This window comes from Neodiprion virginianus, chromosome 1 (assembly GCF_021901495.1).
Source record: "Neodiprion virginianus isolate iyNeoVirg1 chromosome 1, iyNeoVirg1.1, whole genome shotgun sequence".
Lineage (NCBI taxonomy): Eukaryota > Metazoa > Arthropoda > Insecta > Hymenoptera > Diprionidae > Neodiprion > Neodiprion virginianus.
The window spans coordinates 32,078,910-32,097,959 of NC_060877.1; the positions used below are offsets into that span (position 1 = coordinate 32,078,910).

Sequence of the window (19,050 nt, forward strand, 5' to 3'; positions counted from 1 at the left end):
ACTGTTTCGTACAAATTGACGCATAACATTTGAGCAAGTCATTGCGTGTCAAGAGTACTTTGGATTCTCTCGTATGAATGCGCGTTACTTAAGATTCATGACTTTGGACCACTGAAGAATCGGAGATAATTTCAGGGCCACACAAATAAACCCCGGAAGAATTAACACTAGCTGTTGTTGTCTTTGCACATCGAAGCATCTCTCCTTTGGCCAGACGATTACACAATGAGAGATGTTTGTTTTTTGTATTCCCGAACACGAAGAAACTGTGTGCCAGACTTCGCGTCATGAAATTTACTTGGGAGCAGAGGGACAGCCGCGAGTTCAAAGGGTCACCGAAAATTCAGAATAGGATAAAACTGAACGACTCGGAGCATTAATAGGCAGCGTGATTTGTATGTCACGCCATTTCTAGATCGACATCTGTTTTGAATAAACAGGAAAAAATTCCCGATAATACTAAATTGGTTGTTGGTCTTCGACCAACCACAACGACTCGACGATCCTCAAAAGTTCAGGAGTTCACTGAAATCTGACACCGCAACGATGAACCATTGCTGGTTTATCAATATTGACCATCAGCACTAGGAATATACGCATTAATTCGCATTCTCATGATTTTTAAAAGGACTTCGACACGGGTTACGTTTAGTAAGAAATCAACGATATGAGTAAGGGTTGAGAAGTGTTCATCGATTACAAATCGAGCCATAAATTGTCGTTCTACGGTATAATTTAGAATCTCAGCACCTTTTTCAGAAATAAAAGAAGCACGATTATTGTAGATTTTAAAGTAGGGCGCTTTCCTTTCACACCAGTTTTCTCACTCAAGTCGACGTTAAGTGATTTCATTTTTCGGATCTAACGAAACAAAGCGCCAATGAAATGACTTAGTGTCGTGTTGTGTCAGAAAATGATCGTAAAAGGAAACCGCTTGTTAATATAATATTATTAAATAGTACATCTTCGCCGAAAATTTTCCTGGACAAAGACAGAATGGTTGTAACAAACTTCAACGCTTCTGAGAAATAAAATGATTTCTGCAACGAAAGAAATTGGCGTTGTTACGGAAAACGCGGTTTGGGTACCAATTCGAGACGCTTGAACTTACGTCACGGGGTGAAACCCCCGTGACGTTTCATCGAAAACGAGAGCTGGCAATTTGTTATTTATCGCATACGCAACGTAACGGTGGCGCCGTTTTTCAGTTCGGAATGCGTGGCGACGCCGAACACTTTCGTATGATCGGTATAACGTCGAGGCGTCTGTTCTCCACGCGCCGCCAGTTTCGAATCAGACGCCGGTGGCGACAAGCGCGAGCAACGAAGCAGCGCATGCCTAACCGTAACGTCAAGCCACAAAACTGGCATCTGAAACCTTCGAATTTGCAACAATCGATCAATAATAGAGCTGAGAACACGGACTCGAGCCCTCGTCGATATACTGCGTCAATTGCAACCCTCGATTGGTTTGCGCCCGGAAAACGATCCTCGCAGTGTTCCTCCGAGATTGGCGACAAACCTTCCGAGTGACCGTCGAAATTTAAAGCGATTTCTGCGATCGAGACCGAGTCGGAAAATAATTATAAAGTACCGATCGTTTAGTGCAAGGAGCGGCGAAGGCTTCGACAATCGCAAGTGCATTTCGGAACGGAATTTCGTCCGAAGCTCTGGTCCCCCTGAACTTGACTGCTGGACTCAAGGACAATTCGACGACGGCGTCCAGGGCGAACCGAAAACTATTTACGTCCACGCTTGCAAACTACCAACAGACCGGGCAGTTGTTGATTTGAATATCCGAAGGCGCTAAAGCGCCAAGGAACAACGAGCAACAGGTGAGAATGAATTTTTATAGAGCCAACTCTTTGACGTAACTCTTTGCATATTTGAACTTGCCTCGTGTGGAGTAAACTGTAAATAAAGACGGTGGGAAAACGCGATGAAAGACCCATTGTCAGCCAGGTGAACATTTGTTTATAAAATTCCGACAGCTCCCGGTTTGTTTAGTCCTAGCGCAAACTGTTCTTTTACCTCTGTACTGTGTTAAACCAAGAATTTTACTCTTTTCATTTAAGGTAAATGCAGGTCAGCTTTACAGCCTGTAATTAAGAGGCAATAAAATCTTAGCGCAGCACCGCTGTGCACCATTAATTAATCCTTTTCTGGTAATTTGAACTATTAGTGGGTATAAAAGTAAAAAAAAAAAAAAAAGTAAAAAGGTATAAAAAGCATAAGTTTCTCAGCTTATTCAACATTACTACGCGGAAAATTGATCTTTTTGGTAATCGTAGAAGTGATGACTTTTATTGTTACGACTGCAGGAAATTACTATCGCTACCGCATAGAAAAAATAATGAAAATCAACACGACTGACGTCACTATGATAATCACTTTGTTTATCGTGTTACAGCATTATAAATATTATTGCACACTTGACGCTAATCGCAACTATAGATCTTTACGAATACACTGCAGTTTCATGAAATGAAATAATTTTTACATAATTCGTGCATCACTGCTTATAACGGTGATAAATAAATTAGATTTTTTACATCGCTTATCGTTGAGCTTTCGGGTCAGCCTTGCCAAAATTTTCAGGGCCATTTTGAAGCGGGTTTGTTCGTGATTCGAATTTGATAATCTGCTCGACGAAACCCGTGCTATCACTCACCGGGTTATCTGTACTACGTATTAATTAAGCGCACAATGATCCATCGCAAATTCTCTGCCAGCATGCGACAGAAGTTGCAAAATCACCCGAAGCTCCTTTACTCTACGCTCGCACGTAACATCCGTTTGTATAATTGTGTACAGACAAAACGAATTTCACCGAAGCTTGCAGCGCATAATCAAACCCCGCACGTGGATTTTTCGCGACGATCATGTGTGCCGTGAGAACGCGACTGATGTTTTTGGCGCCACGCACGTGTGCTGACGAATTGCAGGCCTTCAAAGCGACTTGATTGTCCGGTTACATAAGTAATGATGTCGTTTATTTTGGTTTTGACTATCATCCCTGACGAGCTTTCGCATGCAGAACGGGCATAACGTGAAACGGAAATTTTACGATACGTTCTTGGAGGAGGATAATTCTTCGATTACGTCTGATTGCAAATAAAGAACGAGACTGAGAAAATATCACTCGAGTATTATGAATTGAATCGAAGAGAACGGATAAAAAATTATTTGTTTCATTAATTTTCATGAAAGTTTAAATCGAGTTTTATCCTGCTTACAACTAATCTAACAACAATTTTAAAGCGGTAGAATTATGCTTGCGTTAAAGTATCTCTGGGTTCATTTTCACTTGTAGACGAACAATGGTCGGCATGTGAATTGCGACTGAGACACCTGCGGTGAATGTAATTAATCGATATATGTTGAAGTATAGAAGCCGTGCGTAGCTATCCAGACATACGTCTGTCATCGAATCCGCGCAAGCCGATATTTAGCGAAGCATCGGCAATTAAAGGAGTAAAACTTGTGCTGATCGAGTCAGTTGCAGACCCCGTAACACAGTTTGCGAATTTCTAAATCTTGTTATCTCAACTCTGCAGGATCGTTAGGACGAATGCCAGATAGAAAATGCTTTGCAGATTCATGGGGTGCAACGGTTAGTTTAAACAAGTGCGCAGTTGAGCAAGTTGCCCGGCCAAAAAGCTGCTGGCAGTGTTAGGAAGCGATTAAACAGTTCTCGGAGGCAAGCTTAGCGAACATTGGAGCTTGCGGTGAGCATTTGCAGTTGAATCCCACGCATGTGGCAATGGTTCAGCCACAATTCAACCCTGAACTTCACGTGGGCGTCAATATTCGCTTTCAAACTACAAGATTTACTTTCAGTTACGATTTCAGGTCACGTTTTAGTTGCGAACATAGTATATCTGGTTCTCATACTCGTACGAAAATCGTCAAAAAATCGTCCCGACGGAATTGAGAGTTTAGGGATCATTGGTTTTGTCCTTCGATGTTTAAAAAAATGCTTCGTTATCGCGCTGATAAGTGCAGGAACACTTCATCCTGAGATAAAAACTATCAAGGAAGTTCACCTGTTTCAAATTGACTTAACGTGTTTCAATAAGCTCAAGCTGTAACGCATCATAGACAGCGAATCGTGGAGCTACGGTAATTTTAACTCACGATTTAAGGAGCTTAAGAATTGTCGGTTGATACAGAAAACGCAGTAAAATCGTCACTGGGTTCATGGCTTTGTATTAATATTTATAAGTTTGAGTTTTGGGAGAATCTACGGTTACATAAGTACAGAGATAAGGCCTAAGCAAGAATCGCGCATAGTGCATGGATTTTTTACAACCGACGGTATAATATAAAACGATTTTCTCTACTATGAAGAATCGTCTAAAAAAATAGCGTTAAACGTAATTTTACAATATAGCGAAAGTCGGAAGTATTCGTGTAATCACCACCCTACCGTGCGTCTGTCGGCAAATTTGAAACGCAACGTACTTCGTTTGTAATTTGACAGCTATTACCTCGCTTTTAAAAGTGTCAGCATACGCCACGCGCTGGTTTAGAATTACGACACGGTGCATTATTACATTATACACTTTACACTGCGGAGTTGGTACATCATTTTTATTTCCTTTCCACTCCACGTGCATCTTGATTCAAATCGTTTAAGTAGGTAGCTAGAATTGTTTCTCGTTTTAGGATATTGACTCTTCTTTTTATCTGTTTACCTCGCAAACTCTGCAATTGGAATAGCTGATACTGACGTCGTTTTACTCAATCATTGACAAACACTTGCTACAATGGGAACGCACTACTTTTTTGTCTCGCTCTATTCGATTCTGTCTACACGATATTTATAGACTCGGGGTCCGGCAGGTCAGGGGAATAAATACGCACGAAATTGTCGCCCATTGATCAGCTCCGTTGACAAAATCGACGACCATTTGGAGGAGCACGTGGTTATCGCCAGTTCGTAGTAGATGCTTATCTAGCCGATAACATCGTATCGATACTCCGGATTACGCGAGCGAGTCTCGATGTCAACTCGTAACCGTTTGGAGTCTAAGTACGCTTTAAAAAATTATCAATTTATCGTGTAAAAGAAGTTGGAGGCCGTTAAAGACGCGTCTAATACTCCGCGAATGTATCTAGCGGAATTTACGTATGTATCGTAACCCTCTAGTTTGCGGAATAGATTTAGCGAGCGATTGCTAGGATCCGATTAGAAGCATTCGACACGTGCTCCGTTGGGATTACAGAGGAATTACTATTATCTGTTATACGCATTATGTTCACGAGACACCAGATATTCGTATCTCTGATAACGTGAAAAAAATTGGCGGCGATCACAAGGTGTAACGTAACGTACAACACGATAGCGAAAGCTTCAACAATACCCTCGATATCCATTCAATTCATTGACCAAATTCGATTTAACTGCGTATTAAATTTTGATATTCGAAATATCGCCAGTTCGTATCGCTGGGTTATTAAGACGGAGTAAAAATATACTACCAACACGATCGGCTTCTGTTTTGTTGATTAATCCCAATCTGTTGATGAATTGGGTTAAAAATATCTCGTTAAAATTATAATCAAACACAAACCGAGAAGACTGATTATACCGTCATGTTCAATATCAACAGTAATTACAAAAACAGTTTACTTAGGACTAAATATTTCACAGACAAGGGGCCAAAGGTTCTCCAAAACAAGTGCTTGACTATGAACTTTTTTACGCGAATATTCTAGCTAGAGATAAACGATTCGCGAATCTGTTCCAGTGCCCTTTCCGCCCAGTTAAAGATATAAGAAGTCTATGGCCAGGTTATTATTAGCCCTGTTATCTTCAGTTACTGAGTATCGCACGACACTTGGGCCATCTTAAAATTAAGTCGCGGTTTGATCGATAGCGTTCAGATCGATTTGACAGCTTCAAGATCAATGCTGTTACACGGCTCGATGACTTGAGCAAATTTTTATTACGCTTCACGCGACGATCTTACCTGCAGAAATTGTTCTTTGACCGATTGCGAGCAGCGCGTTTTGGAAGTTTGCTTTTGGACAGTTTTGAAAAGGGTTGGGATTTTGCACTTGTCAGAGAAATATCCGATGAAATTCAAGATAGAACTGCGTTGTTAAAGCTCGTCAACTCGAGCGGCTTTCTCGCTGTCGATACGGCATGTTGATAATTATTACTGTGTTTCTTTCTTTGCGTGGATTTTCACGACCTTCTTCACCCAAACGTTCACATTGTTTGTTCCAGATTCCATCTTGGCGTGACGCATTTGCCATCCGAGGCGTTGATATGAAGGATACGACGACTAACGGACACGGTGGGTTTATTAACCTGAATAACGATGCCATTGCCCGCTGCACCTCGGTGCAATATGATCGCACACCGACAGCGAATCATTAAGCCCAGCTACTTCGATTCGCCGGGTGCTTTGTGCCGGCCTCTTCGATTATTTTGCTTCTGTAATCGATCAATTGACCCCGAGATCCAGGCGCTAACGTATTTACGCAGCAGATTCGATCGCAGAAGTAGGTGGTCGCGATTTGGTTCAAGTGCATTGGACTCGTATACTTGATACTTCGGAATTGAGGTTCGTTGTCAGTTCCGTTTCCTAACGTTCCAGATATCCGAGGATACCTATACGTATAATACGGGCATCTTTTTCGCGACTTTGGACCTTCGTTCGAGTCGAACCGGGACGAACTTGCCTCGCGCTGTGTCTTCGCGAATCTGTAAAGCAGTGTTTTTTTTTTTTTTTTCTTATTCTTCTTTTTTTATCGATATGGATTCTGATCACAGCTCGGACGAGGTCAGATCGCACGAGCGGACGGAGTTCTTAAAAAACGAATACCACTTCGGGTCAAATTCCACTTTTGCAATTTTGCGCAATTAACTGTACAGGGTGCCAGTATCCAGTATCTTTTATTTTACTGATGCAACATCACCACGGTGTGATATCACATTTCTTGAATTTTACAACAAGGCGATAAATGTAAGTGTCTTTAATAACAAACTGCGAAATCTACTCTTCTCCTGTGAACCAGGGGATGAGAGGCAACCCTTGTCTCCCAGTTTCCCAGAGATTAATTGAAAGTTGTTGTCTGCAACGATTACGAAACACTGTCGATAGGAGTGATCGTGGAAAATGAATGTTGAGCCAGAATTTCTTCAAATGGAGTCAATCGTGTTTTCCACGGTCGAAGTATCCGATCACAATCGCAAAAGTTTTGTTGCCGTTTCCTTTGGTGGAGTTGTAGCGTTTTACATCAACAAGATTTTTTTCGCAATTACCGCTGAAGCAATTATCATACCTGCAGCTGACGAGAAAATTACTAATTTGAAGGACGCTCGTCCTGCAGGAAATTATACGAGTGAAAGATCGAGGTTTCGTAATTTTTTCTTCATTAGGCGATAGTTACCCTGCAAATCTCGTCGAATGCCGTGAACAGAAAAGTGCAATTATAATCAACATAGACCGAGTAATGAGATTTCACCATAGAAAAAGTGACAGGAATTTTGATTCATGAAATTAACTGATAGATTCGCATTGACCTAAAGCGTGATTCGTTGACACGATATTTTCCATTTCCCTTTACAACAACATTTGTTTAACAAGTCTGTAAGGTATCATCAAACAAGAATGACTCACTCCTTTCCACGTGTTCTCCACAATTCGTCACCGTATTTTGAACCCACTAAACGACGGATATTGTTTCTCATTGAAACTCCCACACGGCTCGTTTCACTTCCTCCATTTCCGGCGCACGTGGACCGAACCCTGAATCGTAGGCGAGATCCGACGAGATAGATCTCGGGCGTTAATTAGCACTTTCATCCCAAAACGCGTGATGAATCATGGGCCGCTCCTGCGTCGGTGGAAGCTCGAGCTTGCGGCAGGGTTCCGTGTAAGCTTCAAGTAGGCTGTGTAACGGAGAGTCGGACACGGGCTGGACTGCCAGATTCGCGGTGGCGAAAAGGTGGGCGGCTATTCCGTTCCCAGCCGCAGGCAAGCCGCAGGCAGCCGCAGGGATGAGAGACACGAAGGGCTGTAATTTTATTCGGCGAATTTGAGACACTTGAGCGGCATTAACGATAGACAGAAAGTAAACGCATGTAAGTCTCGGTTTAACGGATGAAATTCAATTAAGCCAATCACGAATTATATACTCCGCTTAGCGCGCGACCCTCCGCATGCATTGCGTGACGGTAATCGACTTTGGCCGTTCGCATTTGTAGGTACTCGAGACGCAAGTGCGTTGACTTATCAGACGTCCGAAGTGACCGGTGCAGGAATTTATCAATTTAAATGATAATCGCCGAGGCCAGTGTAGTCTCTGTTCTCGATCTCAAAATGAAATGACTGGCTGCGAAAGCTCGGTTTGGCATCCGGTTCGCATCCGTTATCCTTGGATCTTGGCGGACTGAAACGATTCTGCGAATCCGAGGTTCCAATGATCCCGGATTGAAAAGAGATGAAGAAAGTCGAATAGATCATTTCGACCAATTTATTGTCTGAAATCTCTATCGATTAATAGAAATTAAATAGCCGTTAGTAGCGCGATAATTACAGAGGTTAGAATTTCGTAACTAAGAATTATCTAAATTCTCGTAACGCCCGATTCGGCCGTGACCCTGACGCTCGTTTCAGAGATTACTTATTAATTGATCCCGTCACGCTGGCCGTGAAAGATCTATTGCCGCAGTTCATAGCCGGTTCAATGCTGCGAGTTCAAGTTTAGGCACCGCAGCAATTGAACAAAAAAGTCCGCGGAAACGAAAACAACATTTTTTGCCCATCGGACCAATGTCAATGTTTCGGTGCAGAATTCGTGCTTTCATCACATCCACAATTTGCTGGTCAAAAAAGTGAAAAGAGTACCGCCTTGAAATGTTATTTCACGCTGCGCGTATCAAATTTCAAGAAGTACCGAGTCACGCTATTTCAGTTCTTCAATAATTCTATTCAGCAAAATTCTTTTATACATTTGGATATTTCTAAGCGCTCGATCAAGGAGAACACTAATTCTCTCGTTTCTCAGTCTTGTTCCTTACTCGTTTTGATTATTTAATATTACGTAACAGGCTCTTCTCGTCTCTGGCAGCGAATGCGCCGCGTTATTGTGACATAACGGGAGGGGGAAAAGAGAGCGCTGCAAATAGTGGAAGAAAAAACCAATTGCACTCTGTGACCCAGATGTTGTTAAGCTCGCGAGGCTCGAGCCGTGTCTCGGTCTCCACGAATCAGAGTATTTCTCAGCCTACACACCCACTTGTTGCGTATAGCACTCGAGGCTACCGAAGGCTTTGACGTCACAGACACTCCTCCAATCTTGAATAATGCGCATGGTAATTTAGCGAACAGCGTGACCCGTGGCCGTTGAGTTTCGCAGTTGCGATAATCGGTGCCGAGTGACGACAGTACATTCATTGTTTTTCAACTCGTTCGCAAACCGTATTGTTGTTATAATCTTTCCAATTCACTGACGCACTTCTACCCGTTGTTTTAAATTTTACGCTCGTTGACGCAGCTTTTCGAACCTTTGTTCAGTAAATTTTGAACGTTCTGGTACTCGGTAAAACTCAGTTATTATTTATGCTGAAATTCTGCTGAAAGACGCCGACGTTCCGACATTAAGCTTGCGAAATCAAGTCAGCGCTGCGATTTGTGCAAAAAAGCCTTGATTATTTCAGCTTTGAAGACTCTTGAAGATATGTGTGACAAAAACACGAGTGTTCCTTGATTCGTGTCAGTCACACCTCGTTCAATGGCCTTCGACATATATCCTGTTTAATTTCGTTTATTTCAGAACAGACGATTGAGCCACTTAAAGCACTCATTATCTGAGGTTGGATTCCTGCATGATCCCGTTATCTGGAGTAGTAATTTATTAACGATCTTATGTAACGTAAACTGGGAAATTTTCGTGCGCAGATGATGTAAGAACAAACACGGTGTTCAATACCGAGTGGAATATTTCAAGTCTCATTAAACTTATATCCACTTTGCCTTACGCGATTTGAATATGCGACCGCGTACAGAACGAATAGATTTATCTGGAAATGTACGGTTTGCATGAAAGTAATGCGGTAATGCCTCTGTCTGGTATTGTTAGCAACAAGGAAGGCGATAAATCTAATGACTCAGAACTCGCCTGGCTTGTGGAAGAATTTGCCTGTCCACCACCCACAAACGCCCACTCGAATGGCAGTGGAAATCATGTGCTGTTCATAAAAGTTTTATCGGCACAAGTTCTCCCCTGCGGATAAATCAATCTCGAACAATCGTATCGAGCGGAAAGCTGTCAATCGACTAGCGGTAAATTATTGTTTAGATAAAAATCCACAACCGAGACTATGATCGCATTGCTCGTATCAACCGGAGGAAACCATATATCGTTCTAAGTGCATCGGGCATCTGTTCAGGGGTTAAGAGGCTCCGGGGAGAAATTAATCTCCACTCAATCACACTCAACTACTGTATATACATATGTGACGGGTTTATTTTTGCGCAGCTTGATCATTGAAGAGCGGAAAATCCTTAGAAATTATTACAGGTTAACTTGCAAGAGACAAACAGCTCCATTAAATGCGTTACACAATACATAGGTTTACTCTTTTAATACGACTAGTACGTCTTTGATTGGAAGATTAGATTTCACATCGCACGTAAACATCATCCTATATTCTCCACGTCACACCGCGTATTGCGCACAAGTTGTAATTAAACGAAAAAATATTGCTTCACGGAATTATTAAACCGCCTTATTCAATGTTTTGTGGTATTCGTAATGCTTGCGTTCATCAATCGGAAATCGACGTGTCTTCGCAAAAGACGAGTGGATAAAATACGGGATTCAGATACACAGCGACGCGAATGTACCTTGTTAACCCATCGCGAGAAAAGTTCAATCAACACGTTTTCCCGATCTAAAGTGATCGTTTCTGCACTTGGCACGTCCCTGATGGAATCAAGTTTCTACTAACCTTGTCCACCTCGCTAAGAAGGGCGACATTGAAATGCAACGACTAATGCTATTGCCTCTCACACGTTCAATAGTGCGTACGAATGTGCGTCTATCAATCCAATGCCATAATCCGCATGAGAATTATATCTTGGAGCCGATAAATGTCACACGAGAATACTCCCGAAGTTTTGCGAGTTTTTTTTATTAAATTATACATGTCCGCAACCACTTATCTCATATCGTAAGACTTGTTAAAAATAGCCCAGTCGTATATCTGCATGTGAGACTTATCGGTGGATTGGATTTGACTTCTTAATTAGGTAGGGATTTTGCTGATATATCACCGTTTTTCGCTAATACGATCGCAGTACGCTTTCAATGTTTATAAATAACTGTCACGTTTTTACGTAACTCGAGTATGAAAAATGTATGCACAGCTTTATAGCATGCGTGACTGTTTGAATTTTCCTCTAACACACGCGTCAATAAACCAATGGAGTTTTTATTTCACACTTTCGTACAATTCGTATACCATATGTTTACATAACGACAATGCGCAATTGTTGTAAATTTGTGAAGTTGGCAAAGATGGTTGTTCGGCATAAGTCAGGCGGTTCTGCGGTATGATTCTTGTCAAAAGAAAGGCTGAATTCTCAATCACGCGTCGAAATTAAAGCCAAGAGAGCGGTTGCTAAATCACGTGACTTGTAACTTAAATACTACAGCAGAGATAAGTAACTGTGCACGAAGAATCTCAACGATGACAAAGAGGAAAGGTACCTAACATTTATACGTTATAAACGCTGCTTCGCCCGAGGAATGACTTTACGATATGTTAAGATATGCCCCAATTATCATATATCTGTGCACTGAATTGACTTAACTTATGCTAATCATCGTTCAAGTCGTCTTTTAGCGATTCTAATAAACGACACAATAGCATGTGTGATTAACGAAGGCGGAAAATTAGCGTCAAGATGGTCCTCGAAAAGTGATCAAACCTCCTCACGCGTTTATCGTTTTAAGCTACTTTTTTGTTGGCTCCAGGTGAGCCAGTCAAACTGCGACTTTGATTTCACGTTGGGTTGTTAATTCATCGAATTGTTATCGCGATAAGTAAATCGGTAGCTACCGATACCTGAAGAGGATACCGGTCATTGGTCCCAAGTGTCGGTTCGGATACTTGAGTTTGGAATGCCGCAAGATTCTCTACGCCTTGAATTAATCACAGAGCACGTCGATACGTGTAAGAAATAGCAATTGTATACCTGAGGCAGCTGTCTTGTAAGGGCACCCTTAATCCCTCCGTGCAGCAGAGCCTCGGATCGCCGAGTGTTTTCTACGGCTAGGGCATTATGTTTGTTAGTTGTAAAACACGCTGGACCAGTTGAGCACTGGATGCTGCGGGCGATAGGATTCTCAAGGACTGATCTTGGCATTGCCAGTTGGGGGTCGTTGGAATGCAAAAAGAAAGTGAGCGATGGTAGTGGCGCCAAGATATACGGAGCACTTTCAGTCGGCGGAAACACGGGATGGTCAATTTTGATTAGACACTTTGCGCTATGAGTTGGTAATAATCGGTGTACCTACAGCCGACTGGCGGAAAATATCGATCAGAGTGGATCTATCACCAATGCGTCAGGACTGGAAACGCGATTGTAACGACATCGATAAGCGGAATTATGATCTATGGGTTCAGTCTGAAGTTAGACGAAGATCGCGCAACGATTGTCAACGTTATTTGATCAAGATGTCATTGCGTGACACTCTCAATCCTTGTAGCGTATACGTAGCGGTAAAAACATGGGTACAGGAATTTGACGTAGTCCTAGATTGAGGCAAGAAATATCTCGCATACTATTGCGACTTGCAGCTTCATAAACGAAACACATTGCAGAGACATGATTAACGAATACTATTCAGAGCAGTGAGACATTGTCAAACAAGCTCGAAAATAGGCTAATTTGATGAATTTCATAAGACGTAATCATGATGTTAAAATTCATTTTGCTCCGAGCGTTTATTTAAGACTACGATATAAAGTTTTCTGCCTCATCATTCTGGAATGGGTTAATTAAAGGGATAACTTGGACCTTGGCACGATGTGTTTTGTACTGTACAAGAACTGCTTTTACTTCGACTGTGTTTACTAGCTAGAATTGACGAATCATAGATCTTGGTTTTGATCGTTTTGTATGTGCTATCAAACTGCAGATATAACATGCTTTTGTGAAAGAGTCAGTGTTTGTTATACTGTATCCGAATGCTTCAGCGTTTCCAAGACGCGGTGAATTCCAGAAACCACAACTGTTTTTTGGGCCATGTCAGCAGTGTGGTCAGATGTACTAGTTCGGGGTCAATAGGTGATTTTGGTGAAGATCAGGCAGCCAGTAAACACTAATGATGCTTATGATAAACTGCCGATTTGTAAAAGTAGAGCCCAATGTAGCCGGCCTGACGATCGTGAGCACGAGTGGTTTTTGGAATCGCATCAAGAATATAAACGGCTAACGCGAACCACGCGTTTCCTGTTTGCCTGATATTTGAAACCCATGATCACCAGACGGGCCGCAGGACTCATGTCTGCAATAAAAATATCATTTGATTTATCAATTAGAAAAATTTAGGCGACTTGTTATTGGTCGTTGGGTGGAGGAGGGGGAACGGGACTGCACGCAAGGTTCGTGACTTGAGTAACACCAAAGACTCCATCTATAAAAGCGGAGCCTCGTGTGGCAGAGCTGTCAGTCGGTAGTTGTTCTTGAAATTAAAAGAATCGAGTCTACATACCTTCATTTGTTTCGCATTTGCATTTATTGTTAGTCCTCAGTCGCTCGGCTCCTGCAACCAGCTCTGCCCAACAGCAGAAGACCCACTCTAAGAGTAATTGTTACTTCTTATCACTTTTTCAAATCGTCCGGCGTAAATCAGCCGCCATGTGGGCATCTCGTAGCTGGTTATAATCAGTCCAGCCATCAGCAACTTTCGATATGCTTTTAATAAATCTTTTTTGACCCCTTATCGGTTTCAGTGGAGGTCAATGGTAAGGAGCCCAACGGCAAGCACTTACTGTCAAGCGAGAAGGACGCCGAGGTTGCCAAGGACGCCAACCATGGGGAAGAAATTGACGCGGTCCAGAGCGCCATGGGCAGCTTCGGAAGGTGGCAGCTTCTCGTATGCCTCGCAATTTCTCTCGTCAAATTTCCAGTCGCCTGGCATCAGTTGGGCATTGTTTTTATGGCCCCACAACCAAAATTCAAATGCATTGCTCCGAATGGTACAGTCGACAAATACAACTGCTACGTCAACGTCTCCGACATCCAGGAGCCTTGCACTGAATGGGAATACGACAGAAGCATTTTTCCGGAGACTATAATAACGCAGGTATTTACGAAAAAAAAAATACCAAACGCAAACGAACATCATAACCATGTGCGTGTGAAAAGACCTTTCGCAGTTGGAAAATCATTTGCTACTTTTTCAGCCATCCGTTACGTTATAAATTAATGGCGAAAAAAATTTTTTCCATTATTCTCCCGATGAATATTCACATTTCTGAATATTCAATGCATTGTTTGCGTATTCTGGAATCAATAATTCAGTATACCAGTCGACTCGATGACCGTGAATTTACGCTCCGAAATGCAAATCGAAAGAAAGGAATAGTGTGACAGGTGGGGTGTGTTCGCTCATAGACAGCTGCTTGACGACTTCCGAAAAATTAATTTACCTTCACCTTCTCCCTTTTCTTAGTGGGATTTGGTCTGCGGTCAATCGTTTTACGCAGACACCTTGCAGTCTCTTCTCATGTTCGGCGTTCTCCTGGGTAACATCGTCTTCGGTAGCTTGTCAGACAGGTATATAAAACCTCGCACCATCCCACATCCCCGACTTCGCGATTCGCTCGATATTTCATTCATCCGAAGAGAGTGATTCATGGTCAAATCCCCCTCGCAGGTATGGCCGGAAAAAACCTCTTGTCGGTTCCGTGGTGCTTCAGCTGGTTGCTGGCATCGGATGCGCAGTGGTTCCCTGGTTCCCTGCCCTCCTCTTTTTGAAGCCGCTCAGCGCTTTCGCTACCGGAGGAACAATGGTCACCAGCTACGTAATTTGTGAGTAATTTTCTCGACCATTTTCTTACTAGTTATATGAGTTGTTGATCATCAGTAGCGAGTGAAACGCAATTTCAAAGTTCATTTAGTTCTTTCTTCTCACCTGCGTCTGCAACTTTTTTTTTCCGTCCTCAGGCATGGAGATCGTAGGCACAAAATGGCGGTCCCCGATCACGGTCCTCTATCAAATCCCTTACAGCTTGGGCCACATGACGTTGGCGGGTCTGGCCTACTGGTTCCGACACTGGGAACACCTTCAAATAGCCATGACCGCACCGTCGATAATTCTATTGGGTTATTGGTGGGTTGTGCCTGAATCACCCAGGTGGCTTCTTGCCATGGGCAGGCAGAAGGAAGCGTGCAGGATTCTAAAAAAAGCTGCCAAACTCAACAAAGTCAAGGACACTGACATCCCAGACATGGTCAGAAGACACTGCCTTCATCAGGTAATACAAATTCAAGAGTTACAGATATATTTCGTGATTATAGATTTTCCAGATCGGAAATATTTGATACTCGGTTTTTGTCATCAGAACTCGAAAAATACAGCACCCAACTACAAACCGTCCTTTGTGGACCTCCTCAAGACACCTAACATGAGGAAGAAGTCAATCGCGATATTCTTCAACTGGATGATCTGTGGTATGGGACTCTTTGGAATAACTCAGTACCTGGGGCAAGTTGGCGGTGACATATTCGTGAACTTTGCTGTGTCCGGGGCCACGCAGATACCAGGAAACATCGTTTCCTTGTGGGCGATGAGCGCCCTGGGCCGAAAGACGACCCTCATTTCCAGCAATACTATGACTGGAATCGCTAGTCTGATGCTCATAGGCGTACCTAAGGGTAAAGAAGGCTGCATTTTTCTTACTCAATAGTTGTCAAAATTGAGGCAAGTGAATAAAGTTCGAGATAATATTCTAGGAATCGTATTTGCGTGACTGCGTTGCAGAGACTTTTTATCGCGTGTGCTGCGTAAGACTTTAATTTCCGAATAAGTTTAAGCAATTAAAACCAGTACTAATTGCCTAAGAGAAATTGGATTATCGTCATTATTAAATTGCCCCAATAAACTACTCCTCTAGTTGATAACAATTACAAATAATTAGAGTACGTTGCAATTGATGTTACGATTGTCGTTTGCGCTCACGTCCGATGTGCAGGATTGTGAAATCTGATTATAAATGTATTCTTCATCTTTCCAGAGATCGCTTGGCTCAGGCTACTTTTAGCCTGCTGCGGTATCGTTGGGATGTCAGTTTCGTTTACAACGGTTTACCTATTTTCCGGTGAGCTTTTCCCTACGGTCGTTAGGAACATCGGTGTGGGAACGTGCAGCATGAGCGCGAGAATAGGATCGATGGTTGCTCCGTTCGTCGTCTCTCTGGTGAGAAATAGAAGATTGTAGAAAAAATTGCGATCTCAGAAAACCTTAGGATATCAATTACACACGCTTCTGCGATCCGACACAATATGACGCCACTCGCTTTTTCTTAGTTATTGACATTCATTGTGACTGCAAGTGGGACGGGGTCAGATGCGGACTTTATTCTAAGTGTACTATGCTGATATTTTTACGAGTGACGAAATATATTATGCATGTTAGATCAATGCCGAGTTTATCTCATGTCGGGGTACTTTTACAAACTCACTCCTGAGCATTGTCGTTCAGCTTTGTATGCGCTGTGATTTAAGAGTACCTTTTCGTCGGACTCAGTGTTTTTCTTGAGTTGAAAAGTAAAAATTGCTTTTTAGGGTCTGAAAGAAACCAGAGCATGGATGCCTCCGACCGTTTTTGGAATACTGCCACTCCTCGGCGCATTGTTCTGCTATTACTTGCCTGAAACTGCTGGATGTACTTTGCCTGAAACCCTCGAGGACGGCGAGAACTTTGGGAAGTAAGTGATGACGATTTGAAGAAAGATGTTCCAATAATGCTTTTCTCAGATTGGAAGTTTTTATAACTTAACTGTAACTCTTTAATTTCCAGAAAAATTGAAGCTCCGGAAAGGCTAAAGGCGGCGGAAATCGAAGCTGCTTTGTGATGGAAGACTGTTAATTAATGATTAATGATAAATGAATAAACAAATTTAGGATGAAGAAGAAGAAAACAAGGAGAAATGGAATGAACGAAAAATCAAAAAATACGTCTAAGAAAGCGTAACTAGACATAATTAGATAAAAAATAAGTAAACCAAAATAGCGTTGTTATAGTTATAGAATGCAAGGATCATTCCACCTCACTATTTATTGAAACCGCATGCCTTTGACGATATTAAACAATTTCATCACTGTCTTAACCTGCGTATCGTATGGCATGAGGTGAGATCTTAGTTTCTACAATTGATGTATATTCAAGATAGCTGCATAATCAGTGTATCTTTCGCGCCCAAAGCTCGAGGAATCAGATTCTCTCGAAAATTTCCGGTGTAGCCCAAGTGTGTGGAATAAATGAATCGTGTTTTCTCCCCGTAATTTTTTTTACCCGTGAGCTTATTCTGCCAGACGCTAATCATGGACGTTTATCAATCGTCGGATCGCGAGTGCTAGTTTTAAAAATTTATGAATTTTTTAGCGAAATCTTTTCTGTCCATTCGTAATCGTCGTATCGATCAATTTACAACCATCTTATAACGTGTAATATGATACGAACTATAAATTAGTTTAAACATATATGCACGAATGTAAAATAGAACATATATTTTTAATATTTCAATGTATAGTCATCACGATGAATATATATGATTGCTATTTTCCTACTTATACACATGTAATGTTAATGTTTGTGTAAATACATATGTCGTTTTACAGTATGATTGATTTCTCTTCGAGTGTGGTAATTTTTCTTTTAGTCAACGTTCTAAAGGATTTCGTTGATGAACTTCGCAGTTTGGGTTGTCACAAGTGAACTATAAATTCATTCGAACTGTGTGATAATGTATTGGTATACACATTCGGAAAAAAAATATTTGATTTCAAATGTGTGATTATTAAGAATTACTATATTATTGAACCATTTATATTTTTTCTACAATTTTATATCCTATTTTAGCACACAATAAGTGAGAAGACTGTGCGAATTAAAAATTTCTATTTTCCGCAGTTATTGACTTTACCCCAATTCCTATGCAACCGTACTATTCAATACCAGACCATGTTTATACAGTTTTTAAGTTATGAATGGCAAATAGGAAAAGTAAAATAAAAGTTGGCATCTGCTAAGTCCGGTATCTGTAAATACGGCTAATTGTACAATTCTAAAATTATGATTTGCAAATCGAAGAAACAAAATGAAAGTAGCTACGTGCCAGATCCGGGATCGGCACGCACGGTAATTTAAACATTTTTTGGGAATCCCCGAAACATTCTAAATTTCCATGACGCGGTTTCTCGCGTGGTAATCGATTATAACTTCGTTACAGAGATAATTCATATTGATGCAAAGTTAGGTACGGAGAATTTGCTCGATTGAGTGATTACGTGCATACAACTAGTAATAATAGCGAAATTAAAACTGTACTTCCCGTAATCAATGCGAGTGTTGCATAATTCTGATAATCATCATCAGGATTCGTTGTTGTTATTCGACTGTTGAAAAGAACGGAAACTGCTCGGCACAGTAACCGGGTGATTTCGCTACGGGTAATAATATACATATACAAGCTCTCCCAAATGAAGCGTATCGCAGAAAGCGTTAGACCCGACTTTCCGGTCTTGGCGAGGTCGTGCATTCACCAAGGACAAATCAGAAGAAAAATTTGTACGCATAGTGCATCTCACGCCCAGAGCTTATACGCTTACATCCTTATGAAAGCCTGGGTTGAAAACGGAGTCAATAAAGAGATTAAATATTTTCTTACGGTGTTATTTGGACGAAAACATGAAATCCAAAATCTTATGCTTGGAAAAACTTCTAAATATATTCAAAACTTATACATACCGCCACCGATTTCTTGTTCACTTTTTTTAAGTTAAAACGTACGGACGAA

General features: G+C 41.6%; 1 protein-coding gene across 3 annotated transcripts; it reads left to right on the top strand.

Moving 5' to 3' along the window:
* The first annotated feature begins 1,276 nt into the window (after nucleotides 1–1,276).
* On the top strand, nucleotides 1,277–17,874 carry LOC124307639 (organic cation transporter protein-like). Of its 3 annotated transcripts, XM_046769549.1 has the most exons (12): nucleotides 1,277–1,834; nucleotides 6,235–6,304; nucleotides 13,577–13,700; nucleotides 13,780–13,832; nucleotides 13,981–14,333; nucleotides 14,703–14,806; nucleotides 14,907–15,061; nucleotides 15,197–15,507; nucleotides 15,595–15,907; nucleotides 16,267–16,448; nucleotides 16,817–16,959; nucleotides 17,052–17,874. In XM_046769549.1, exons 2-12 carry the CDS (start codon nucleotides 6,277–6,279, stop codon nucleotides 17,104–17,106), a joined length of 1,821 nt encoding a protein of 606 aa, XP_046625505.1. In that variant the 5' UTR covers nucleotides 1,277–1,834; nucleotides 6,235–6,276; the 3' UTR covers nucleotides 17,107–17,874. The 3 variants fall into 3 exon arrangements, with proteins under 3 accessions (XP_046625505.1, XP_046625522.1, XP_046625512.1); XM_046769556.1 differs by lacking the exons at nucleotides 1,277–1,834; nucleotides 6,235–6,304 and adding an exon at nucleotides 11,695–11,725; XM_046769566.1 differs by lacking the exons at nucleotides 13,577–13,700; nucleotides 13,780–13,832 and having other exon boundaries at nucleotides 1,279–1,834.
* Nucleotides 17,875–19,050: the final 1,176 nt, after the last annotated feature.